The 26,144-nt window shown below is 38.0% G+C and overlaps 2 protein-coding genes across 3 annotated transcripts; one reads left to right on the top strand and one right to left on the bottom strand.

Moving 5' to 3' along the window:
• Nucleotides 1-1,519: 1,519 nt before the first annotated feature.
• LOC149394873 (ras guanine nucleotide exchange factor Q-like protein) lies at nt 1,520-4,096 on the top strand. The gene is made up of 4 exons (XM_089614056.1): nt 1,520-1,749; nt 1,936-1,997; nt 2,613-2,812; nt 3,579-4,096. Exons 3-4 carry the CDS (start codon nt 2,615-2,617, stop codon nt 3,960-3,962), a joined length of 582 nt encoding a protein of 193 aa, XP_089470182.1. The 5' UTR covers nt 1,520-1,749; nt 1,936-1,997; nt 2,613-2,614; the 3' UTR covers nt 3,963-4,096.
• An 8,415-nt stretch (nt 4,097-12,511) lies between these two features.
• LOC149394872 (uncharacterized) lies at nt 12,512-18,324 on the bottom strand. 2 transcript variants are annotated; one of them, XM_089615507.1, is made up of 6 exons: nt 18,224-18,324; nt 16,465-17,501; nt 15,991-16,330; nt 15,128-15,339; nt 14,757-14,980; nt 12,512-13,721 (listed from the first exon to the last, which is right to left on the bottom strand). In XM_089615507.1, the coding sequence occupies exons 2-6, from the start codon at nt 17,431-17,433 to the stop codon at nt 12,992-12,994; spliced, it is 2,475 nt and encodes an 824-aa protein (XP_089471633.1). In that variant the 5' UTR covers nt 17,434-17,501; nt 18,224-18,324; the 3' UTR covers nt 12,512-12,991. The 2 variants fall into 2 exon arrangements, with proteins under 2 accessions (XP_089471633.1, XP_089471634.1); XM_089615508.1 differs by lacking the exon at nt 18,224-18,324 and having other exon boundaries at nt 16,465-17,748.
• Nucleotides 18,325-26,144: the final 7,820 nt, after the last annotated feature.

Here is a 26,144-nt window from a genome sequence, read left to right as displayed (position 1 = left end):
AATCATGACGAGATTGAGGGGTCGTTTTGGGCGGCCCTGAGAAAAACGTAGCAATGAAGGGTAAAACTCAAAATACCACAATCCTCAAGCGTTCTTAGGAACGACGACCAGAGTAAGGGTTGTGGTCGTTATAGTCTTGGTTTTCTCTTCGCTAGAAAGTCAATTTTTTGGTCTTTGTCACCTGAGATATACAAGAAAATGAGACAAGTGGGCACAAATGATTTTTTTTGTTCCGACGCGCACTCTAATGCTAAACATTAGTATAAAGAACTAAGTGAGGTAGGGATTTTGTCTCGCCTTTAGATTGTAGAGCAAGGAAATGAGCAGTGAAGGAGAGAATTTCGGGAAATATTTTCCCTAGTGAAATATGACTTGCTTTAGAGTGATATTTGAAGAGATATATAGGTCAGTGGATGCCTTGGGTAAGCTTGAAGGCCTGTATGAATGGAAGCTCATATGGTTGGGCGAGATGCTTGGTTGGACAAGAGGGGCGAGACACGAAACCTTTTCCGAGCATGGAGTGAGGCAAGTGGTCTGGTCGGAAGACTTAGGCTTGAGTCAAGCTATTGATTTTTTCTGAGTTTCGAACATTATTTTTGTTGTTAAACCATCGGTTTTTAGTCTTGTGGTATTGTTATTTCGTAACAAAAATAACAATACATCCAATAAGATAGGGAGTTTGATTCCTATGTATAGATTAGAATTTGTATCACATGCATATTATATTAAAAAAAAAATCTAAGTATCATATAGTCTTGTGATATTGTTATTTCGTAACAAAAATAACAATGCATCCCATAAGATAGGGAGTTTGATTCCTATGTATAGATTTGAATTTGTATCACATGCATATTATATTAAAAAAAAAAAATCTAAGTATCATATGCATATATCAGATCAGTATCTAATCGAAGTTACAAACATAAACAAAGACCATATATACTTCTTTTAAATGACTAATCCCAATAACTTAATTTAGCCAACAGTTTTCTATTTTAGCTTTGTGAAATAAACAATTACCATCTTCGACACATGTCTCTCTGGGGCTGAGCTGATCACCCACTACTTGCAAACTTAAAGATATTAATTCGCCAAAAGAAATTATAAAAAATAAATAAATAATGATGCAACCCATAGTTTTCTTTTCAACTCCCAATCTTGATAAGAAAGTTGGAATATTTATCGGAAACTAATATAAATAATAAAAAAATAAAAATAAAAAATCAAACAAAAGATGGAATGAATTCCAGGGAGAGAATCGCCTTTGGAGGGACAAAACGATCTAATTGCAAAACTGGCATTACAAATCCCAAAAACTATCAAAATCTGCGGAGAAAAGCACTATCCACTATCCAATCAAAATATGACAAAAACATCGTCTACATAATATATTACCCAAACACATCTCAAAAAACAAAAGGAATATTTTATATATTTCCATAAACACCCACACATTTTTTTTTTTTTGCCTGCCTTACTTCACAGCCTGTCAGGATTGAATTATTAAGACCATGTTTATCATCTCTATTATTTATTATTGGCTGCGTTAGTGTTTTCTAATAAAAGATAAATATAAACCAAAACCAAATACAGACTAATATACATATATATATATATATATATATTTATATACACACACATATATATATTTTTAATCTAGCCTGCCAAACAGATTTGCTGGTGCAGTGGTGTCAAGGAATCTTCTCCGAACTCACCACACTGCTGTGCTTGGATTGCTCCGTCAAAAAAGTACAGAATTAATGCGAGATAGAGAGAGAGAGATTTATTTTATTAAGGATTTTCTGAATCATGCATGGTCATGGATTTAGTAGTAGTACTCTTGTTGTAAATTTTTAGTTTTAATTTTCAAAATTCATTCTCGGAGACTTTTTATTTTATTTTATGGATGATAATAATAATAATATTGGCATGAAGCTTGGCGATTCTCAATGAGCTTCACGGTTCGGAATCAGAATCTGGTTCTCCTTCGTTTTCAGGTTCATTCCTCGCCTCTGCTCTTTTTTTTTTTTTCCTTTTTTTGTGTGTCTGAACTCAGATTCTTGTAGTGATGAAATAGAGGACTTAATTAGATGATGTTTTTAAAACTGATTTTTGCAAGCTTTTAATCTCTTTCTTGATGTGACTGGTTATGAATTTCTGAAGAAAAAAAAAAGACATAAGGAAGTGGACACACACTCACTCATCACAGAGCGATTTACCCAGAAATTGAACACCAATTTTAGCACATGCTCGTATTCAAACACTTTAGGCCTCTGAATTGGATTGTGTTGGTCACTCACGGCACGCTTGGCACGATCAGATCTTAGTGGATAGTGCTTTTAGATAATTTAAAAAGAAAAAAAAAATAGTACTATGAAAATGGGTCAACCATGTCTCCACTTTAGGAAATTAATGGCTTCTCGCATCATCGATCTCAACACAAAGACTGTGACGATGATGATGAAGAAGAAGAACAACAAGAGAAAAAAAAAAAAAAAAGATTATAAAAAGCTTTTCTCTGCAGCTCCAAAAGTATTCTATTTGTGTCTCTTTTTTTTTTATCAGTCATGTATTGTGTCATGTTGAAGGATTGTGTGTCTTTGATTGATCAGGTATGGGAACCGAAACTGAATACCCGGTCGATATATTAGAAGCGCCTCGAAACGGAAAGCGCTTGTATGATCGGAGTTTTCTTTGGAGAACAAGCTCGAAGAAAGACTCCATGGATGATGATAAAAGGGTGTTGGTCAACTACAATGTGGATTCAATCAAGAAGACGATGAAGATGCACGAAGACGTGTTTAAACAACAGGTATTAATAATCGAGCTGATTAATACTATGTTATGTTCTTGCTTTCATACTTATCTATGATTAGATTGCTTTAAAATTTGATGTTACTGATCAAATGCTAATGCTGGCAGTGGTTTTTTTTTTTTTCATTTATGGTAAGTAAGAAATTTGGTCGGTTTCCGATTTATATCTGGAAAAAAACAGAAACTCTTATCAAAGCCGAAACCGGCATATTCTTTAAGCTATTAGACTTTAGGGAGGGCCATAGAGAAAATGAAAGGAATCTGATTTTGCCTCTCAATTTGTTAGGAAAGTGGAAATAAATACTTGAATGACAATCTTCCTTATTTTATTTTTTTATAATTATTTTCTTTCCTCTCATAGACCTGTTTCTTGGGTTCCAGAACAGGAAAGTTAGCTTGCATTGGTTTTATTTTCCCCTAAAGAAAATCCCAAGTCTCAAACAAGGCTGAAATTGCAAAACATTTTTTCTAATAAAGGGAAAATATCATATAAGAATTATTTTTTTAATAATACACTTAAAAATCGAGATATTATCTTTTTTTTTTTTATGAGGCCTGGTGGGTTTGAATCTACGACCTCACTTTAGAGGTGGTGTTGAATTACCACTAGACTAAATTTAGACCCATTAGTGTTTTAGACTTTTTATAGCGTAAAAAAATCAACATAATTTACAATCTTCGAATAAAGGTTGAAATAGACATAACACGTTATGCGATAATTATTTTCCCTCCGAAATTAATTAAAAAAAAATTCAAAAATTCAGGTGCAGGAGCTGCACCGACTCTACAGCACTCAAAAGGCGTTGATGGACGATCTAACGAGAGATCTCAAGCGAAGAAACGCTTGGGAGTCCATGAACCTAAACTCTCGGCCGGTGATGATCACTCTCGGGTCTCATCCGGCGGAGGAGCGTAGCGAGAGTTGCTCCGGCGAGGCCACGAGAGCCCCCGAGGAATTATTCGCAATAAACAACAAGAAGTTGATATTCCCCGAGGAAGACGATGGCGATATCGAGCTCACGCTGAGCATCGGGAGTTGCAAGACGAGGACGGAGAGTAATATCGGAGACGAGGACAGAGCCGACACTCCGGTGAGTAGAGAGAGAAAGCAGCCTCATTGGCTTTTCCATGGCTTGAAGCTCAAATAAATAAAATTGTATTTTTTTTTTTTTTAGTAAATTGTATAATTTGTTGACAAAAACATGTAAAACTCTCTGTAGAAGTGTTGTATGTTTGTAACATGTTTTTTTTTTTAAAAAAAGAAAAGATTCAAAGTGGACCACTTTCGGATTTGTGAATTAGGTCCTCTGGAATAAATGGACACTTCTGATCAATGTGTATAGGTTCCCTTTTGGTCCCTAAAATCTGGAAGGATATTTGTATTATTAAAAAAATAAAAAATAAAACTAATGATCTTGACTAACTCTGAATTGTGCTAATAATTTATTTCTAAATTCATTGATTTGTACTTTATATATAGAGATGAGCACACAATGAGTTGAAAGTTGGTTCCTAGAATTGACAAGGACTGATATTGGGAATCACGTATTCTCTATATGGTAAATAAATTAATAAATAAAAATATATGCTTGTACTTGTAGTAGTATGATGATTTGGAGATGGCAACGACTCTTGCAAAGTAATAATTTCATAAATAGTTAAATGAATTTATTTTGCAGATGTGCCATCCGAATTAATATAACATGTTTTAGTTTGTATCTTAGGATAATGTATGAACCTGCAATTGTTTTAAGGAGTTATCTTAATTTTTTATTTATCATTTTTCTTATATCTATTCTTAGTTCTTACATTAACACGCCACTTCCATCAATAAACTCACTTATTTTATTTTGTTAACGATGTTGACACATATAATATATGTCCCAATCAACAGGTTTAAAACAAAAAAAGGCATGTCAATCTGTTTCAGATTCTTAAATATTAGAACGGTTTAAGTAGACACGAATCTACCCATGTATTAGTGGGGGCGGCCTCCTTTAACTTCATTGGTGATTACAAATGAATATTTAAATAAACATATCCACTCGGATGTCATTAAAATGATTATAATAGGGAATTTTGAAAAAGTATGTGTAATAGTGCATGAAATTTAATTTTTATAAAAAATCTGTCACAAAGATGGAAAATATGTGCATTCTGACCATTAAAGCTCTTCCCTCTTGACCAAGTTGACCACTATTAACTGCGGTCAACAACACTGTAGTTGATTGCCGTAAATTTGAAAGGTTTAAGGTAATTTTTTTAAAAACCATGTGTTCAAAGGCATTTAAGTAAAATTACACATATATTTTGGATTTTTCATTTTTGACACATGTAAATTGAATTACACCCACTACTACACATAGATTCCAAAATTTTCCTTGTAATATTTACCTGGGGGCTAAAAAACTAAATACCTATTGTAGATTTATTAAAAGTTATAAACGAAAACTCTATGTAAATCAAAATGAGTTTCTACAAAAGTCAGAAGAGATACACAACTAGTACTAATATTGTTGATTGCAAAAACTTGAACATAACACGTCGACTAAAAACGCAGGCTACATGATTGATTTAGGCCTGATTATATATATTTACAAGGAGAATAATAATAATGAATAATAATGTTGAGGATGCTGATGGTATGTGTACTTAAACGTTAGTCGTGTATGAATACTATACATTGTTTAGATACCAAAAGCAACACTTACTTATAGTGTAGCGATTTTGCCCTAAATCTAGTTGCCTAAACTGATCGATTCACACACCAACACACAAAAGAAAAATAAGCAGAAAAGTAAAGAGAGAGAACACAACCAAGTTTTTCCGTGCTTCGGCCAAAAAGACCTACGTGCACGTTGAGCTCCGTTCGGAGAAGCTTGGTTTGTACTATGAGTTTCCGGTTACACCCTCAGCCTCACCAAAACAGTTTATCTCAACAAACAATCACACCACTCTCAATACGACGATTCTTTTACACAACTTCTCATAAGGAAACACGATCGAATAGATCGCTCAAGAATACACGCACTCAGAGAGAGGAAGAAGAAAGAACTCAGAAGCCAATAACACGAAAAACTGAACAGACTAAACAACTCAAGGTCTCCGAGCCCTATTTAAGGACAGTCTTCTCTAGCTTTGATGATGACCATTGGATCAAGCTTAAATCAACGGTTCATATTAGAGAGCTACTTCCATGTCGTCTAACTTAAACGACAGAGCAATATTTCTAAACGACACTACGTTCACTTACAGGTTGATGGGCCAGATTCTGGGCTTAGGAAAATGACTGATGGGCTTCAACTCAGGCTTCCTACCACTCCACACTTCTATAGGACACTTAAGACTCAGGTTCCTATTTGGACTCTTATTGATCAGGTATGTGGCTGTGGCAAGGGCTTCTCCCCAGAAGGATTTACTAAGACCAGATGTGAACAACAAACTTCTAACTCTCTCTAGGAGGTTTCTGTTCATCCTCTCAACAACTCCATTTTGCTGAGGGGTTGACTTAACAGTCTTATGTCAAAGGATACCATGGTCCTTACAGAAAAGGTCAAACTCAGCATTACAAAATTCCAAACCATTATCAGTTCTCAGAACTTTCAGAGTTTTGTTCATTTGATTCTCTTCAAGGGTTTGCCACTCTTTGAATTTTGAAAAAGCTTCATCTTTTGTTTTAAAAAGAAAAGTCCAAACCCTTCTAGAGAAATCATCTACATGTTGGGGAATCAAGCGCGTATCAGACACGAACAATCGCTTTGATACCACTAGTTGAAGATGATTCTCCCATATAACCATATTAAAGCGGAAAAATAATTAATTATGCTGATCATAAGCTAATTAAATTATGGTTATGATTAACAAGATCTAGTTATGTTTAGTTAATTAATTCACGAGAGCATATTTATCAAACAACCGATTTGAAGAAAAAACGAATACTTACATTGATTTTCGGTTCAGCTACAGAACGCTCCTAAACCAATCGCGTACTCCTTGCGTCGTCTTGATGAAGGACTCGAGGATGACACCTTAGTCTTCCGAAACGTAATCTCCGAGACGAATAAGAAAGATGAGTGGGCACAGTCTTTATCTCACTAGATCACGAAACTAGGTGTTTCGAGATCTTGCTCTTATTTTACTAAGAATGGAAACGAATTTCTTAGGGGAGGGAGAGGCAGAAGTGCACGGCCAAGGGAGGCTAGAATGCACGAATTTTTTCACAAATTAATTGCTTAATTTTGCATTCCCATGAACCCCTATTTATAGTAGTAAAATGAGATATTCATGGAACCTTCCAGAATATATTATTTTCTTTTATTGTATTCACACTAGAGGATTTAATCTAGGCCATTGGATCTCAACAAGTGAATTCTACTTTTTCTCTCATCCATCATATCAATATCTATGGGATATTATTCTCTATTTAAATAGAGAATATTTTATTTAGTGAGATAATGAAGGAGAATATATTATTTCCCTTTAAATATATTCTCATATATTCTCCTAAATACTTTCCTTTAAATAAGGAGAGAATAAAAGACAATATCTTATATTATTCTCTCTCCTTTATTTAAACTAAACAGAAAATATTGGTAAATACTAATATCATAAAAGTCGGATTTTAGGCACACGGCCAAGGCAAATTTGCGCAACTCCCATGCCAAAATTCCAAAATCCGATTTTCATATTTTGTGCAAGGCCTAATTGCTTAAAACCTAATTAATTATTTATTTACTTGGTCCAACAACAAACAAATAATTAATAATTGATTATTTACTTGATCCAACAATAAATAAACAATTCTACCATAAATATTTATATAATTCTGCGAATACCCGTTTTCTAGAATTAATGTTGTCAATCACAATTACAGCAAGTGAGATTAATAATGATAAACATTATTATACGAAAGTTCTTATCCGCCTTTATCAGAGCCGAATCGGGGACTATGGACCTAGTAATAGAAGCTTAACAAATCCGATGAAAAAGACGAAATAGTCCTTTCCCTTTTTCCATCGATTCGTCTAATCTTGGTCAAATACTCCACTTTGTAAGCCAAGAATGAACTCTCATTTAATACTAGAATTATATTTACTCATCGTGACGAGTGTCCACTGATATAGTCAGTTCGTGATCAAGATCCTCCAGGTTCAACCCGTGTCAAGAGAAGTCAATTTTTCCGTTATACTTCTCTTGATACATATCAGCCCTAAGCATTGTTGTTTCCCCAGCGAAAGATTCTTTCGAACGTTACTTACTTCGAAAGTGCTAGCAATCTATCGGTTCTGGAATCAACCCTTAGGTGAGTGAACATTAACCTTCTTTCAGGAAGGTTGGATTCCGTATTTGTAAATCACTTCCTACTCGAATCATGCTCTTAGAGACTCTCAAGACATAAGCTGTGATTAGCATCGATAGCCTTTTAGCGAATGAGTCAAAGAGCTCAGTAACATGACCCAGTGTCCATGATCACTTAAGGATTCATATCAAGTCTCACTGTGACCATCATAGCGGCCTCGGTTAGTGTGTCGTAACGGTCCTTAAACGACACATCTACAACCAAGACCTGTCCAAGTCGTACACTTACCACAAGTGTAGAATGCTCTCACATAGTGATCAGCCTTCACCTATATGTTCCACATATATGACTTTAGATATAGCTTTCCAGGCGTATATCAGTCATCGACCTCGTTTTAGCTCACCGCCCGAACTCAGGTGCCCAGCACGTGACTCAGTTTAATACTGAGGCTATGGAAGATAGTTGTTATTGATTCTAATTGTTTAGAAATCAACCCACTAATCATATAATGCTAATAAAGTAATATTATTATCGAATTTAGTAATCATTTGTTCATTATCTTCAAGTGGGCAATATTCCCAACTCTACAACACTCAGAAAGTACTTGTTCCCACCATGGGACACATGTGACTCAGGACCCCATAGATCAACATGAGCATAATCCAGGATTTCCTTAGACAAATGAGTTCCTGTTGGGAAGCTCTGCCTGTGTTGTTTTGCCATAACACAGGGCTCACAGAATGGGAGATTAGATATAGAGTCATTACCTAACAAACCTTGCTTGTGTAGGGCAGTGAGACCCTTCTGGCTCTTCTGGCCAAGCCTCAGGTGCCACTTTTGAGTGCTTGACAGGTTGTTCTGGACCACTGCTGCACAATTTTCCTGCATATCAAGAGTAATGTCATCCAGAATATACAGACCAGCAACCTTAGTGCTGCTCATAAGTTTCTTACCTTCTCTGTAAACCATTAGCTTACCATTTTGAGCAGAATAGGTACACCCCTCATCATCCAAGACTCCAAGAGATATTAGGTTTCTCTTGAGTCCAGGAATGTATCTTACCTTGGTCATAGTGACCTTCTTACCATCTGCCATCTTCAAGGTGATTGATCCAATACCTGCAACACCACAAGCATTATTGTTGCCCATATAAACTGTCTCATTAGAGACCTCAGATAGATTGGTGAACCATTCTTTCTGAGGGCTCATGTGAAACGAGCAGCCAGTGTCAAGAATCCACTGATCAATCCTGGACTTGGTGGTCACATTCAGGACTTCAGAGGATTCTTGACCTCCACCAGAACTAGAGGCAAGATTGGTCTCAAGATTGCCCGGGGACTTATTCTTCTCAAGCCATTTGAAGCAGTTCTTCCTCAGGAGGCCGGTTTTTCCACAGTGATAGCATTTCCTGGTCTCTGACTGGGGCTTGTTGTCCTTCCCCTTTCCTTTTCTTTCCCTTATCTTGATTCCCTGTCGTAGACTTAACAAACAGGTTAGACCCAGACTTAGACTTATGATTATTGAGTTATTTTTCTCGAGTTTTGAGAGCAGAACAAAAGAGATCATAAGTTGGTACTGTACTAGTATATTGAAAAGCATCTTTGACAACTTGGAAATTGTCTGGGATAAAATTCATCAAGATCATAACGGTACTGACATCATATAACGCATGATCAGTTCCTTTGAGCACCAAGGTGAGCTTAAGGAACTCATCAAGGTTTTCATCAACAGACTTTCCAGTATCCATTTTATAAGAGAAAAGAGAGACCTTAAGGTATGCAAGATTGGGTGCAGACTGGTTAGAATACAGAGATTCGAGTTTACTCCATAAAGTAAGAGGAGTAGTACATCCAAAAAACCTTTCCGATTACCCCGTCGATGAGATTGAGGATGAGGAGATTATGTGCCTCTTCATCGATCTCTGCCTTCTTCTTCTTGTTCTCTTCTGACCATAGCTCCATTTTTGGCTCTAGGGCAATGAGGACCTTGTGGTGAGAGAGTAGGGCACGGATTTTGGTACTCCACACGCCGAAATCCGATTTTCCATCGAACACTGAGACTTCAACTCGTCCGACACCCATGATTCCTCGCACACAACAAAAAACACCCAAGAAACACGTGAATACAACAGATTAAGAAATTAGCGATTCAGAAAAACACAGAGAAACCCTAATTTCAAGAAACTTGGGTTAGGGGAAACAAATCGATAAACAACAAAAGCTCTGATACCACTGTAGCGATTTTTCCCTAAATCTAGTTGCCTAAACTGATCGATTCACACACCAACACACAAAAGAAAAATAAGCAGAAAAGTAAAGAGAGAGAACACAACCAAGTTTTTCCGTGCTTCGGCCAAAAAGACCTACGTGCACGTTGAACTCCGTTCGGAGAAGCTCGGTCTGTACTATGAGTTTCCGGTTACACCCTCAGCCTCACCAAAACAGTTTATCTCAACAAACAATCACACCACTCTCAATACGACGATTCTTTTACACAACTTCTCACAAGGAAACACGATCGAATAGATCGCTCAAGAATACACGCACTCAGAGAGAGGAAGAAGAAAGAACTCAGAAGCCAACAACACGAAGAACTGAACAGACTAAACAACTCAAGGTCTACGAGCCCTATTTAAGGACAGTCTTCTCTTGCTTTGATGATGACCATTGGATCAAGCTTAAATCAACGGTTCATATTAGAGAGCTACTTCCATGTCGTATAACTTAAACGACAGAGCAACATCTCTAAACGACACTACGTTCACTTACAGCTTGATGGGCCAGATTATGGGCTTAGGCAAAGGACTGATGGGCTTCAACTCAACATATAGCTTTACACCAAGTTACTTGACACTTATGCATGATCCAAAGGCCGTATTACACTTGATGCTTGCCACGCGCAGATGTTGATACGAGTAATAATGTCAAATTTTCGAAATCTCACATTGTTATTATTGAATCAGAAAATTGTGAATGTTTAAAGTTCCAAGTAAACTTGTCCCTTCTGGAAATTTGTTGCACTTTTCTCTTATGTTGAGAGGCATACTCGAAATTTAGACCAAGCCACCATGACATAACATATGTTTTAGTCCTTGTTTGGAACCTGCATCTCCAATAAAGATTTAAATGAAATATTGTGCAATGAAACGCACAAAAAGAGCAAGCGTTGTAACTATACTTTTAAATTTCATTAATATATTGTTTTCTTTTAGACTATTGTAATTAAATATAGGCGAGTAGAATCAAAATGCTATTCTATTCCGCCAAAAAAAAAAAAAATACCAAAATTCTATTGAGAAATTTAATAATGTAGACTCCCTAAGTTAGAAAATATAAAGATTAGACCTCTTACTTATAAAGTATCCAAAAATAGACTTTTGACACAAAAACGGACAAAAATGCCATTTCAATGCATTTAAACTAAACTAAAAGAAAAAAACTAAACTATAGCATTGAAAAAATATATTAAATTTCATTGTATTTTATCGTAATTTATCAAAATTAATCAAAATTAAGGTAGATTGAGAAAACAGCGACCCTTTGGCAATAACGACTACAAAAAGAATTGATGTTGCTTTTAATTCAAATAATTTTTTATGAAATACGATGAATTCTGATGACCTTTGAATATAATCGTAAATCATCGCAATTTATCGGAATTTATTTGAGTTACAAGCAACGACGACTTTTTTTGTAATCGTTGTAAAAAAGAGTCGTTTTCTCAATTTATCTTAATTTTAATTAATTTCAATAAACTACGATGAAATTCAATATTTTTTAATGATAGAGTGTAAAATGAATTTAAAAAAATAATTAAGTTTAAAAAGTTTTTAGTTCAATTTGTAGTAAAAAAATTCATTTATAGATATTTTATCCATTCTTAATAGTTCTTATTTTAAGAAGTCTACATTATAAAATGAGAAATTGCCCCATTTGTCACAAATTTCATAACATTTTCCCACTTTCCACAAAAAAAAACTAGTTTTTCCCAAAATACCACCGAGATGTCAACATTGTTGACATCTATGTCAACAATGTTGACATCTCATAGTGAAAGGCAAAAATAGATGTCAACATTGTTGACATAGATGGTGACATTTTGGGAAAATCTTTTGGTGGAAAGTGAGAAAATGTTATGAAATTGGTGGAGCAATTTCTCTTATAAGATTTCTCATTTTATTTTGGTACTGGTCCCAGAAATCTGGCAAGGCCGAAATGGTAATCTTGATGAAATCTCGAGTTTATGGATGGCATCGGTCCCATATGATTAGATTTGTTGGCGACACATATTTGCCAAATTTCTCTGTCTCCCATAATCGTGGGGCCCACAATTATATTTTGAATTTACTTTGCAATCAACCTCTTTTTTCACTAGGACCCATGATGGGAAGCAATAGCAGAGCTTGTTCGTTACTTTTCCTCTAAAATTCAATTTAATCCCATTTTGCCCCCAACTTCCTGTATTTTGAATATCTTACTTTGCAATCTACCTCCTTTTTCACCACTAGGACCCACGAGGGAAGCAATAGCATAGCTTGTTTGTTAGTTTTCCCCTAAAAATCCAATTTAATCCCATTTTGCCCCAAAAAACTAATTTAATCCCATTTTGCCCCTTGCTGAAACCATAAACGCAACACTTACACTAAAATGAATTTCAATTTAATCCCATTTTCCCCCAAAAAAAAACTAATTTAATCCCATTTTGCCCCTTGCTGAAACTATAAACGCCACACTTACACTAATGAATTTCAATTCGTGTAATTTTTTTTTTTTTTTTTTTACAGATTGACATCCTCATTTCTCTCTAAACTATTCTACCTACAAAAGTCCTAACATCATTAGTCTATGATTCATAGAATACAAATAATAACTTTACACCTCAAGATTCCCCCGGATCGCCGAGCTCCCGCCACTTGGCGCCGTCCCATTGGCCGACAAGCTCAGCGTAGTCCTCGGCCGAAGAAAGCGAGAACTCAGCGAGCGACGCCGTGGCCACCGACATCCCGGCGCACAAAACCCTGACCCCGACCTCGGCGAGCTTCTCCGCCGTCATGCTGACATCATCATCGCTGACGTCATCAACGAAACCGACTTCCATGCCATTATTATTATTATTATTATTATTATTATTACTACGGTCGTCCTCGTCATCGTCTTTGGGCCCGCGTTGTTGGGCCGCCGGGGAAGAAGAGTAGAGCGAGCCCATCCCCGCCGCGAAGAAATCGAGGCCGTCGAGCACCGGGGCTTCCCTCGCGGCCTCGAGGCTTCTCGACCATTGGATCAAAAGGCCCGCGAAGACGGGCAGGCCCGTTTCGTCGGACTTGGGCGGGCCCGCCCGCCCGCAGCAGCGCAGGAGCCACCCCGCGAGGGCTCGCGCGTAGGATCGCTGGGAGGCGATCCACGACGCGAAGCGGGCCCGCCAGTTTCTGAGCTCCGACTCAAGGGCTGCGGCGGAACGGGCCGCTCTCTGAGGGTCCGAGATCGAGCGGTGGTTCTGCTTCTTGTTCTTCTTCGATAATTGAGTCCCGGCCAATAGAAGCTTCGCTTCGTCCAATGTCCGCTTTTGTGACTTGTGACTCTCGGCCATTGATTTCCACATCCTTGATATCCTGAGGTTCATCAAACTGGATTGTTAAAAAAAAAAAAAAAAAAATTATATCATTTTTCTCCTAAATAGACATTTAGTTGTATACTAAAAATTTCTTATCATGCTATTTCTCATTTTGACAGAATTATAGAAAATACGAAAAGCGTTTGTTTATCAACTCAAAAACTGTTTTTGAGTTTTCAAGAAGTGAAAATAGGAAACAAAACTGGAAAATGTGTTTGGTAAGGTGTTTTCGGAAAAAAATTTCAAAAAATTTTGAAGTTGTTTTGGAAAAAAATAAAGAAAACTGAAAACAAATAAAATGTGTTTTTGAAAAAAATTTATTCTCTTCTCTCCTCTTTCTCCTCATCTTCTCTTTTCATTCTTTCAAAAACAAAAATGAAAACTATACTAAACACTTTTTTTCAGTTTTTTCACTTTCTCAAAAACAAAAATGAAAACTGTACCAAACAGCTTTTTGAAAACAACTGCAAAATAATTTTCAGTACAACTACAAAAATTAGAAAATAGAAAACAAAAACTTTTTGAGTTAACTACCAAACACAACCTTAGAAAGAGTTCGTTTCATTTTTTTCCCACATTTAAGTATTTCAACCTCTACTTGTACACAAATCTACCCTGCAAAAATTTATTAATCCAGTAAACTCCGGTAGAGTTCAATAGACATAGAATGACTTATCATACTATTTCTCATTGACAGAACTGCAAAAAATACAAGACCATAGAAGTGTTTCATTTTCTCCCACAAGAACTACTTCAACCTAGTGTTTCATTTTCTCCCACATTAACTATTTCAACCTCTACTTATATACACACACAAAAAAAAAACAACGTTTCAATAATTAATTATTTGCGTAAATGCCGTGAGAATTCAATAGACATTTACTTATACATGTGCTATAATTTTTACCCTTTCACAGTTAAATAATTGCCTGGAGTTCTAATAAATAATAAGAGGAGAAAAAAACAGTAATGCTGGACTACGACGTTTAAATTTGATTTTAAAAATAAAAAACCAGTAATTAAATGGACGTACCCTTTTACCAAATCAAGTAGTTGAGGCTGCAATTCTTGTTCACGCAGAGTCTCGATCCGTGTAGAGATAGCTTCGACGGAGTGTATCGAAACCTTGATCTGAGTATGCAAATCTCGAACCACCGTCCTCGTTTTCTCTACCGAAGATGCCTCGTCTCCTCTCATGTCGTGGTTCCTCAGTTGCATACACTTCTTCTCGTACGCAATCCTAACTTTTTCGCCAGCCTGTTTTTATTTTTATTTTTTATTATTTAGCAAAAATATATTATACTATATTATCAGTCCCACTCATCACTAAAAACCTCTATTGGTAAACGAGGAGATGAGTAATTCGAGTCAAAGAGAATAATCATAAATCATCGACGGGCCTACCCTGACTTCGTCGTAGAGTTTCTTCTCCCACGCGTATAGTCTTTCCAAAGTCAATCGGTGACTTCCCGAAAAAACGCAATCCTCGGTTACGTCTCCGCTTTTTTCTTCTTCCTCGTCGGCAGGGTTTGAAGAGTCGACGATGGCGAATCTCGAAGAGGAGGTCCGAGATGAAGCCGAGCGAATCAGAGCAACCGGATTCAACATTTTCTTAACTGCAACCAAAAAAATGAAACAAATTGGATCCTACAAAATGAAGAACTTCGAATCAATCGTCGCTGACTCTGTTCAGCAATAGCCTGTAACAAAAAGCAGTATAATTTTTGTTCTTCTTCTTCTTCTTAAGATGCTTCATAATCACTAGTTTGAGGATATTTCAGGGAATCCTAGCTAAATATCCATATGAAACTAATAGATTTGCAAAATAGTCGAGGTTCGTCAATAAATATTTTTGACACATTTTTTACACTAATACATTGTTCATAAATGGTACTATTTTGCTAAAAAAAAAAAAAAAATTAAGCAAATGGCTATTTTTTGTACAAGTTTCTTGATATTTCGGACGCATTACTTATGCTTGGAAAAAGAAATCTTTTTTTTTTCTTCTTCTTCTTCTTAAGATGCTACATAATCAATAGTTTGAGGATATATCAGGGCATCCTAGCTAAATATCCATATGAAACTAATACATTTGCAAAATAGTCGAGGTTCGTCAATAAATTTTTTGACACTAACAAATTGATATAAATGGTAATATTTTGCTTAAAAAATTAAAGCAAATGGCTATTTTTTTGTACAAGTTTCTTGATATTTTGGAGGCATTACTTATGCTTGGGAAAAGAAATGTAATTATTTGTGAACGAAACCTGCGATCTCGGCGGAGGGCTGAGAAGTAGTGTAGTGACTGGCTTTGCGAGCCTCCAAGAGAGCGGCGACCTCATCGGCGGCGCTGCAAACGAGCACGAACTGATCTTCGAGCTCCTTCATGACTTCGTTCATGCTCGTCGGCCTTCGATTCGCATAAGCCGTGAACCTAACTCCGCTCCGAGTCTCCTCCGAATCGCACACTTCTCGACCTCGGTGGTGGCGCCGATCCACCTCGACTTGCTTCGCCGTCCGATTCCGAGTCGATATCTCCACCGCGCTCGCCGCCGGTGGTCCTCGCCGGTTTTCTCGGCTCATTCCCACCGTCGAAGACGACGAAACCTGCTCCGTATTCATAGCTTTTGTCACAACATTCGCGTTCTCTTTATTACGTTGCGTTTTTGTCAATGAACTAACTTTTTCATGCGAAATGATGGCACTAGTTATTTTCACCCAAGATTTTGTTTTAGTTATACCTTTTGAATTATATGCCCGGGCGTAGTTTCGTCGGTCTCAATCTTTGCCTTTTCTTCTTCTTGTTCTTGTTCTTCTTCTTCGTCTTCATCAACGTCCTCGACGATGACTCGCTCTCTGTCACAATCGCAATTCGAACAAGCATCCATGACATCATCGTCCTCATCGTCTTCGTCGTCGTGTTCGATATCATCTTCAAGGTCTGGAATTCCTTCTTCTTCTCTCACCCGATCCTCCGACTCGACCGTCCCTTCTTCTTCTTCTTCTTCTTCTTCTTCTTCTTCTTCTTCCTCTTCCTCTTCGATCCGGTGATGATCGTTCGGGTAGCCATAGTTGTCCAAGGAAGAGAAAGGGTTCCAGAAGAAATCCCACTGCGAAGACGAGCTCCGAGGCGGCGACGAAAATCCCGGCGGAGGAGGGACATAAACGCTGCTAGGCCTCGCCGGAGAATTATAATCACCTCCGAAGAAGTAATACGAAGAAGAATCCGTCGCCGGCGAGTACTGCATCGCGTCGACTCTGAACTGAGTCCGCGGAGGAAGTTCCTCGACTGTGACAGCCTGGCTCGAACCCGACGATCTCAAGTAGTTCACCGCTTTGACCCTCGAATCCCTCGGCTCGCTCGGCGATATCGAGATGAACCCGTTACTATCATTCGGACGAGGCCGACGAGGACGAGGACGAGGACGATGACTTGGCTTCTTCTCATTCGTCGAGACGATCTGACGTGGCGTCGCAGCGAAGGAATGATGATGATGATGATCTAGAGAGAGGACTCGGCGATGATCTTCGCCGCCTTCTTCGAGGTAGTCTCGAAGAGCCGATGAGACTCTCTTCACGGAGTTGAAGTAAGCCAAGTGGGCCGAGGCGAAGCGGGCTCGGTGCTCCACGGCTTGTCCGATGAACCGCTTTCTGTCTTTGCAGAGCTTGACGGCTTCTTCGTCGTCGAGCTTCGACGTTGAACATCCCATTTTCCGGTCTCAATGAATCGCTTTTGTTGATCTCCGACCGGCAGATTCATATGGATTTTGTCACAGGGCTGATTAAAGAAAAGTTATCACGTTAGTCTTTGTTTGATTAAGAAATCGAAGGGGAAAAAAAAGGTGTTACTAAAGGTGTTTAATATGCTTTCCTTTGAGCCAATGTCGGCAATTTCTGTTCACACTTCATGAGATTTTTATATAACGGTGAAGAAAATCACGAGCATCGTAGCACTTTAGAATAAAGGAATAAATAGCTTGCAACACGGGTTTTTTTTTTTTTTTGTTAGTAAAAGGAATATTTTGGTTCATACAACAAATGGAAGTGATAATGAAAAAATAAAGTGCAGAGAAAGTAATTTGTTGAGAAGAAAAAAAAGAGATAAAGGTATAGCATCGAAAACATAACCCTGTGATGATACTGTTAAAGGACAAAGGTTAAGTCATTGCCGATAAAGCAAATCATTGAAAGGAAATGAACATAAAAAATAAAATGAAAAAAAGAACTCAAAATAATATAAATAAATAAATATAAATAAACAGTGTTCTTGAAGAAAATATTATGACGGAGAAGAAAGATAAAAGCAGATTTTTTTTTTCGACAAACCCATTCCGATCATTTTCCTGTCAGACTGAAGAACGAAATGTAAAGCAATAAACTGATGATATTGGATTAACAACATGAAAAGAAGAGAAACTCAAAACAACCAATTGCTTGTAACGCTGTTTAGAGAAGAGTTTCTAGAGAGAGAGAGAGAGAAGAGATAGCATTGATACGTACCAGTTGAGTGGGCGAAGCGGGAGAGCTTGATCAGAGAGAGAGAAAGTGTGTGAATGAAGAGAGAGAGAGAGAGAGAGAGAGAGAGAGAGAGAGAGAGAGAGAGACAGCCGTTGAGTTGGGGAGAGAGAGAGGTAGAAGAAGAAGAAGAAGAAGAAAGCAACGGTCAAAAGCGGGAAAAAAGAAAAGGAAAACATAAAAGAAAACAGAGAGCATTAAATGCTTATCAGTCTCAAGTTGAACAAGACGAGGATCGACGAGAAAATGACAGCTCTTCAAACTTTGCCCTGCATGTTCTTCAAAATTCCCAGAATGCCATTGTGTCAAACTTACCATCGGCCATAAAACGACAGCGTCAATTGGACGCACAAAAGATGACATGTCGTCGCAATAATTCGATGTAACACACACAACAGCTTTCGTCGTCGTCGCATTAGTAATGAACATTACTCCGTTCCCCGATCCTAATTCCTAATTATATATTAATGTATCAAAGTTGAAAAAGGTTAGGCTTCTATGCCATTTTAGAAATGCACCACATTTACATATAACTTTTATACCAAAAATAGATAATGAGTTGGAAATAAACTTCTAATGCAGCATAGATATTTATAGCTAAAAAAAAATTAAGGTAATCATATTCATTTATGTTGTCTAATCTTGAGTGACAAATGCAATTTCCGCATCTAAACGACAAAATTTTGCAAAATTTAAAATCTTGATATCAATCAGGGTTTCAATTGCCGACGAACGTCGCCGAAAATCGACGGCGGCGTCGTTTTTTGGTCCACAAACGGTCGGCGGCGTCTGTGAAATCGTTTTCCCATAAGATACTGGCGAATTTCGGCGACTATCCTTTCGTTACGAGAGTTTGGAGAGCAAAAGGCACACATTTTCGTCGACATTCGGCGAATCTCAGCGACTTTCGGCGGCTATTTAAAACATAGAAATTCAAACTGTATTTCGTCGTTTTGATGAGAAATTTGATTTTTTTTTTCATATAATCTCATTCATTAAAGTTGTTTGTATTGTGATGATCTACATTATATTTTTTTTCAGATTTTTTGGAGACTTCCGACAGACCACCATTTTTCCGGCGAACCACCCATTTTTTTCGACGACTCAAAAACCAGATTTTCAATCATTTATTTCTGTATTTTTGAGTAAGCATTTGTCTTTACGTATACATATATTAATGTTTGAGTAATAGTTGTTAGAATTGAAATTGTTTGGAATGACAGCGATTGAATTGATATTGTTAGAAATGATTTAGAATGAAATGGAGTTGTTGGAATTGTAATGAAATTTAATGACATACTTAAAATGAAATTGTTTGAAATATTAAAATGAAATTGTTGGTATTGAAAGTAATTGAAATGAAATTGTTTGAAATATTAAAATGAAATTGTTTGAATTGAAAGTAATTGAAATGAAATTGTTGGAGTTGAAAGTAATTTAAATGAAATTGATTGAAATATTGAAATGAAATTGATTGAAATTTTGAATTCAATATGTAGGTATATTGCGAGCTTCAAGAAAATAAACCGAGTTTTATCTAACCGAGACGTCCATCGAGATTCTATTGATACATTTCATTTTCTATAGTAACTATATGTGTGTATAACATATTTATTTCATGAATGATTTGGTGGTATGTCATTTAGTATGGAACATTTATGCTAGATAAGTATGATTTCAAGTATTTTAAATTTGGATTATGTTTACACACACACACACACACACACACACACACACACACACACACACACACACACACATATATATATATATATATGTATTCGTTTATTTTGCAACATTATTTCCGTTCGGTTTTCCATCAACACGTCGGTTTTCCATCGAAAACGGCATTTCATTTTACCTTTTTCCATTTTTCGTTCGGTTTTCCGTCGACGTGTCGATTTTCCGTAAATCAGGAGGCTCGACGAAAACAACATTTAAATCCTTGGTATCAATCAATCTAAATAAACACAATCATAAATGTAAATAAATAAAAAGGCGCTATAACTAACTACCAATAGCAAACTTGATTCTTGCTAAATAGTCAAGATTTTGTTAATTTTACAAAGTAGTCTTTAACAGTAATTAACGATAATCAAATATCCAAAATACTCTTCATTTAGACGTTTCAGAATAAAAAAAAATTAAAAAATGAGTCACTAAATGATTTGACCATATCCATGTTTAATGACCCTTCATTCCTTAAATCTCTCTCTCTCTCTCTCTCTCTCCATTAACGATGACTTTGTCTCTCTGTTCTGATTTTAACCTTTACTGTAGCGTTCGAAGGCTGCATCATAGTCTCCCATATTTATTCAGGCTGCATTTCTGCAACAAATTTACCGAAATTAACATAAATAAACATAAATATTAAACTATAATTAACGATTATTGAATGCAAAAAAAACCCATAAAAAATATGTAGACGAAGATGAACATGACAGCATATTAATAATAATTAACTATTATTAACAAAAATTAACGACAATATATAGTAATTACTCAAATTATTCGTTTAATGAGCATTGTCCAACTCAAAAAACAAGGTTCGATACCAAAACCATGCCAACAAATAATATTCTCGAGAGCATTATTTTACAACAGAAAACACACACACAATTAATTTTTGCAATGAAAATCGAAGTGAAAAACAAATAAAGGGAACGAAGGAAAGATATAAGGAGTCTCACTTCTTTTTTGGCGAGGACGAGCGGCGGCGAGGGCAGAGGGTCAAGGGCAAGCGATGGTGAGTCATGGATTTGACTTCGTCATCGAGAACGAGCTGTTGGAATAAAGTTAATAAAATTTATTTATTAACATGTGGATGGCTGATTTTGTTTGCCAAAATCGGACCTAAGTTGAATGAGAAATTGACGAGCTAGGTCGAGCTGGGCGAAGTGACGAAGTCACTTCAGCTCGACCGGGCGAGCTCGACTAGGCAAGGTCGAACTGAACCAGCTCGACTGGACGAGGTCGAACTGGATCCTCGACTAGGCGAGGTCGAACTGGATCAGCTCGACTAGGAGAGGTCGAACTGGATCAGCTCGACTAGGCGAGGTCGAACTGGATCAGCTCGACTGGACGAGGTCGAACTGGATCAGCTCGACTAGGCGAGGTCGATCTGGACGAATTGACGAAGTCATTCCAGTTCGACAGAGGGCGAGGCCAACGTACTTGAAGTAATGAAGTCATTCCAGCTCGACTGGCGAGCTCAACTTGGCGAGCTCGACCTGACGACCTGGACGGGACGAACTGGACAGGACGAGCTCGACTTGATGAGCTCGACCAGACGAGCTCGACTTGACGAGCTCGACCAGACGAGCTCGACTTGACGAGCTCGACCAGACGAGCTCGACTTGACGAGCTCGACCAGACGAAGTGGCGAGCTGTATGGTTGAGAATTAAAACCTACGGTTTTTAGCTTTAAATGCGTTTGCATTTTAATGCCATTAAGGCTGAACGTCTGGACGGTTGAACTGGGTATATGACCGAATGATAACAGCCTCATGATGAGGGTTAAATGCCTTTAATTCTGAGCGGTTTTGACTGGTTCAAATCCATAACCTCTAAGCCTTGGTCGCCTATATAAGTGAAGTTTAAGCTCTCATTCAGTACACCGAAGTTTAGAGGAAAAATCCTTTGATTCCCCACTGTTCCTGAATACTCTCTTTCCCCAGAAATTTCCTCTTGTCTTGGTGATAGTTTCTCACAAGTTCTAGTTCGCCGAGAGAGAGCAAGGTTTTGGTGCTAAGCTTGTCTCTGCAAGTCGTTGTATCCTGGGAGGCTTTTGCTCACGTGTTCCAGCATCCGTGGGAGGGCGATAAAAAGCTTCAAGGACACCGTCAAACGGGCCTCGGCTTTTTCCAGTTTTTGTTTTCTCCGGTTCTAAGTTCAAAGGTGTAACCGAGTTTTTGTAATCTTTTTACGTATAACTTTTCTATACAACTTGTCTTTTATTTATTTATTTACGTCAATATTATCTGTAATATTGCTAACAATCTTGAAGCTTTTTATCTTTTTTAGACAGGTTGCAAGTTAAGGGAAAATAAGTGATATTGTTCATTATTTTTCCGGATTGTTTTGAAGATTACTGACGTGTGTATTTCTTTTGTAGAAAAATTATGTCTAACCCTAACGACACGACGAATGTGACTGGTGATGGGAGCCTCACCGAGAACCCCTCCTTGGTGAACACCCCGGCCCACTTGATTAATATCACTGTGACTTTGGGACAAGGCTCGATGGCGGCTACGGCCGGGAACGGACTCGCGGGTCTCGTTCAACCGATGGCAGGTTTGGGCCTAGACGGTCCGAACATGGGTGTGGCTCGAGGGCCTCCCACGGTGATGCCGGCCGAAAGGCCTGGGAAGTTTGACGGGCTCAACTTCAAACGTTGGCAACAAAAGATGGTTTTCTTTTTGACCACCATCGGACTTGCACGGTTTTTGACCGAAGATCCTCCGGCCACTCCTCAAGAGGGTGAAGCCGACCCACAAGTGCTTCGGGCCTATGTGGGGTGGAACGAATCCGACTATCTTTGTCGAAACCACGTGTTAAATTGTCTCGCCGAATCTTTATACAACGTGTATAGCTCTAAAGTCTCTTCTAAAGAGCTATGGGATTCGTTGGATCGCAAGTACAAAACCGAGGATGCGGGCTCTAAGAAGTATATTGTGGGTCGCTTCCTTGAGTACAAGATGGTGGACACAAAGACCGTTGTGAGTCAAGTCCAAGAGCTTCAACTCATTTTTCATGAGGTTCAAGCCGAGGGAATGACCATTAGCGAGTCTTTCCAAGTTGCCTCCGTGATAGAAAAGTTACCACCGGGGTGGAAGGAGTTCAAGAACTACCCCAAACACAAGCGAAATGAGATGAGTCTTGAGGACTTGGTTGTTCGCCTCTGAATCGAGGAAGACAACCGAGGATCCGATAGAAGACTAAGAACTGTCTCCGAGCGAGCTAACGTCGTCGAACATGGCGAGAACTCGAAGGGGAAGAAGCACGCCCACAAGCTTGGAGTCAAGAGTGGGACGTTCAAGAAGAAGGGCCAACAAAAGATTGTTGGTAAATGCTACAATTGCAACAAGGTCGGTCACCGAGTTGTCGATTGTAGAAAGCCGAAGAAGAACAAGGAGGCCAATGTTGTGGAGGATGATAATGACCTCCTCGTTGCTATGGTCTCCGAGGTCAACATGGTTGACTCTAACCCGAAGGAGTGGTGGCTGGATACTGGAGCAACCCGCCACATCTGCGCTGACAAGAACTCCTTCTGCACCCTTGGGCTGCTAGGAGATGGAGAGAAGTTGTTCATGGGCAACTCTGCCACCTCTGAAGTCAAGGGGGAAGGTGAAGTCTTCTTGAAGATGACCTCTGGGAAGGAATTGAAGCTCACCAAAGTGCTCTACGTGCCTGATATGCGGAAGAATCTTATTTCTGGGACTGTGCTGGATAACCATGGGTTTAGGATGGTTTTAGAGTCTCAAAAGCTTGTATTGTCTAAGAATGGCATTTATGTGGGCAAGGGCTATGTCAAGAATGGCATGGTCAAAATGAATGTAATGACCATCAAGGCAAAAGATATTAATAAAGCTTCTTCTTCCACGTATATGATTGAGTCGTCTAATTTATGGCATGGTAGACTAGGTCATGTAAATTATGACACACTGAGAAAGTTGATTAATTTGGAATGTATTCCAAAGTTTAATATTGACTCAAATCATAAATGTGAAATTTGTGTTGAAGCAAAACTCACGAGAACATCCTTTCATAGTGTTGAAAGAAGTAATGAATCTCTCGACTTAATTCATACCGATATATGTGATTTAAAGTTCATGCCCACGAGAGGTGGTAATAAATATTTTGTGACTTTTATTGATGATTGTACAAAATATTGTTACGTATATTTGCTTAAAAGCAAAGATGAAGCAATTGAGAAATTTGTTATATACAAATTGGAAGTTGAGAATCAACTTAATAAGAAGATTAAGAAAGTGCGAAGTCATAGAGGAGGTGAATATGTTGAACCTTTTGGTGCCTTTTGTGCACAACATGGTATTATTCACGAAGTCACTCCACCTTATTCTCCTCAATCGAACGGCGTGGCCGAACGTAAGAATCGCACTCTCAAGGAGATGATGAATGCGATGTTGTTAAGTTCTGGGTTACCCCAAGAAATGTGGGGGGAAGCGATCTTGTCTGCAAATTATCCTCTGAACAAGATACCCCGAAAGAAGGATGTTAAGTCTCCGTCTGAGCTATATATAGGAAAGAAACCTTCCTATAAATATTTGCGAATGTGGGGGTGCTTGGCCAAAGTAATGGCTCCCGCCCCTAAGAAAATGAAGATAGGACCAAAAACTGTAGATTGTATCTTCATTGGGTATGCACACCATAGTAATGCATATAGATTCCTTGTGTATGACTCGAAAAACCCCGATATACACAACGATTCGATTATGGAATCGAAAAATGCTTCGTTCTTTGAACATGTATTTCCTTATAAGTCTAAGGAAGATGAACCGAGTTCATCAAACCATTCTCTTGAGGATATTGAGGAAATAACTCAAGATAATGATGAAGAGTCCGACGAAGAGATAGAGTCTGAGGGACTTAGACGAAGCAAGCGAGCGAGGGTAGAAAAATCATTTGGTTCTGATTTTTTCACCTATATGCTGGAGGCTCCACCTCTAAATTATAAAGAGGCCGTGAACTCTGTTGAGGGTCACTTATGGAAAAAAGCCATAAGAAATGAAATAGACTCTATCATGCAAAACCACACTTGGGAGTTGGTTGATCTTCCTCCTGGAAGTAAAACGCTTGGATCTAGGTGGATCTTTACGAGGAAGATGAAAGTCGATGGCTCAATTGATAAGTATAAAGCTCGACTGGTAATCAAAGGGTATAAACAACAAGAGGGTGTTGATTACTTTGATACTTATCCTCCCGTGACGAGAATAACTTCTATTAGATTGATAATTGCCGTTGCTGCATTATGCAATCTTGAAATTCATCAAATGGATGTAAAAACAGCCTTTCTTAATGGATATCTCGAAGAAGAGATCTATATGAATCAACCTGAGGGTTGTATCGCACCTGGACAAGAAAAGAAAGTCTGTAAACTAGTCAAGTTGCTTTATGGCCTTAAACAAGCCCCAAAGCAATGGCATGAGAAATTTGACAACGTCATGATGTCAAATGGATTTAAGATCAACGAGTGTGACAAATTTGTGTACATTAAAACCACTGAACATGGATATGTGATTCTATGTTTATATGTAGATGACATGCTCATAGTGGGGAGTAATGATCGTATGGTCCAATCCACAAAAGATATATTGAACTCAAGGTTCGATATGAAAGATCTGGGAATTGCTGATGTAATTCTGGGGATCAAGATTACCCGAACACCCAATGGGATTGTACTGGATCAAACACACTACGTTGATAAAATTCTAGACAAGTTTGGAAAGGACGATTCTGGAGTCTCGAGAACTCCTATAGACATTAGTCAACACTTCTCTAAGAATAAAGGTGAAAGCATCTCTCAAATTGAATATGCTAGAGTGATAGGCAGCCTCATGTACTTGATGAGTTGCACGAGACCGGATTTAGCCTACACCGTGAGTAGACTAGCTCGATATACGAGTAATCCAAGTGCTGAATACTGGAAAGCAATCGTAAGAGTATTGAGATATCTACGATTCACTCGTGACTATGGTCTACACTACACTAGATATCCTGAAGTAATTGAAGGTTACACTGATGCAAGTTGGATATCTGATATTCAAGATTCAAAAGCCACGAGTGGTTATGTATTCACTCTGGGAGGTGCAGCCATATCTTGGAAATTCTCCAAACAAACTGTGATAACGAGATCCACGATGGAATCTGAGTTTGTTGCATTGGA

The sequence above is a fragment of the Urtica dioica genome, chromosome 5, assembly GCF_054948205.1.
Source record: "Urtica dioica subsp. dioica isolate 48M chromosome 5, U.dioica_male_clone48M_v1_H2, whole genome shotgun sequence".
Lineage (NCBI taxonomy): Eukaryota > Viridiplantae > Streptophyta > Magnoliopsida > Rosales > Urticaceae > Urtica > Urtica dioica.
The sequence above is the reverse complement of the archived record's forward strand: the minus strand, read 5'-3'. Positions and strand labels throughout refer to the sequence as shown.

Excerpts from the sequence above, each read along its gene's own strand:
- LOC149394873 (XM_089614056.1), top strand. The coding sequence starts at position 2,615 with ATGGGAACCGAAACTGAATACCCGGTCGATATATTAGAAGCGCCTCGA. Across the intron at positions 2,813-3,578 it reads AAGACGTGTTTAAACAACAG|GTGCAGGAGCTGCACCGACT; the intron begins GTATTAATAATC and ends TCAAAAATTCAG.
- LOC149394872 (XM_089615507.1), bottom strand. The coding sequence starts at position 17,433 with ATGGGATGTTCAACGTCGAAGCTCGACGACGAAGAAGCCGTCAAGCTC. Across the intron at positions 16,331-16,464 it reads CCGGGCATATAATTCAAAAG|GTTTCGTCGTCTTCGACGGT; the intron begins GTATAACTAAAA and ends AATACGGAGCAG. Across the intron at positions 13,722-14,756 it reads CTACTTGATTTGGTAAAAGG|GATATCAAGGATGTGGAAAT; the intron begins GTACGTCCATTT and ends GATGAACCTCAG.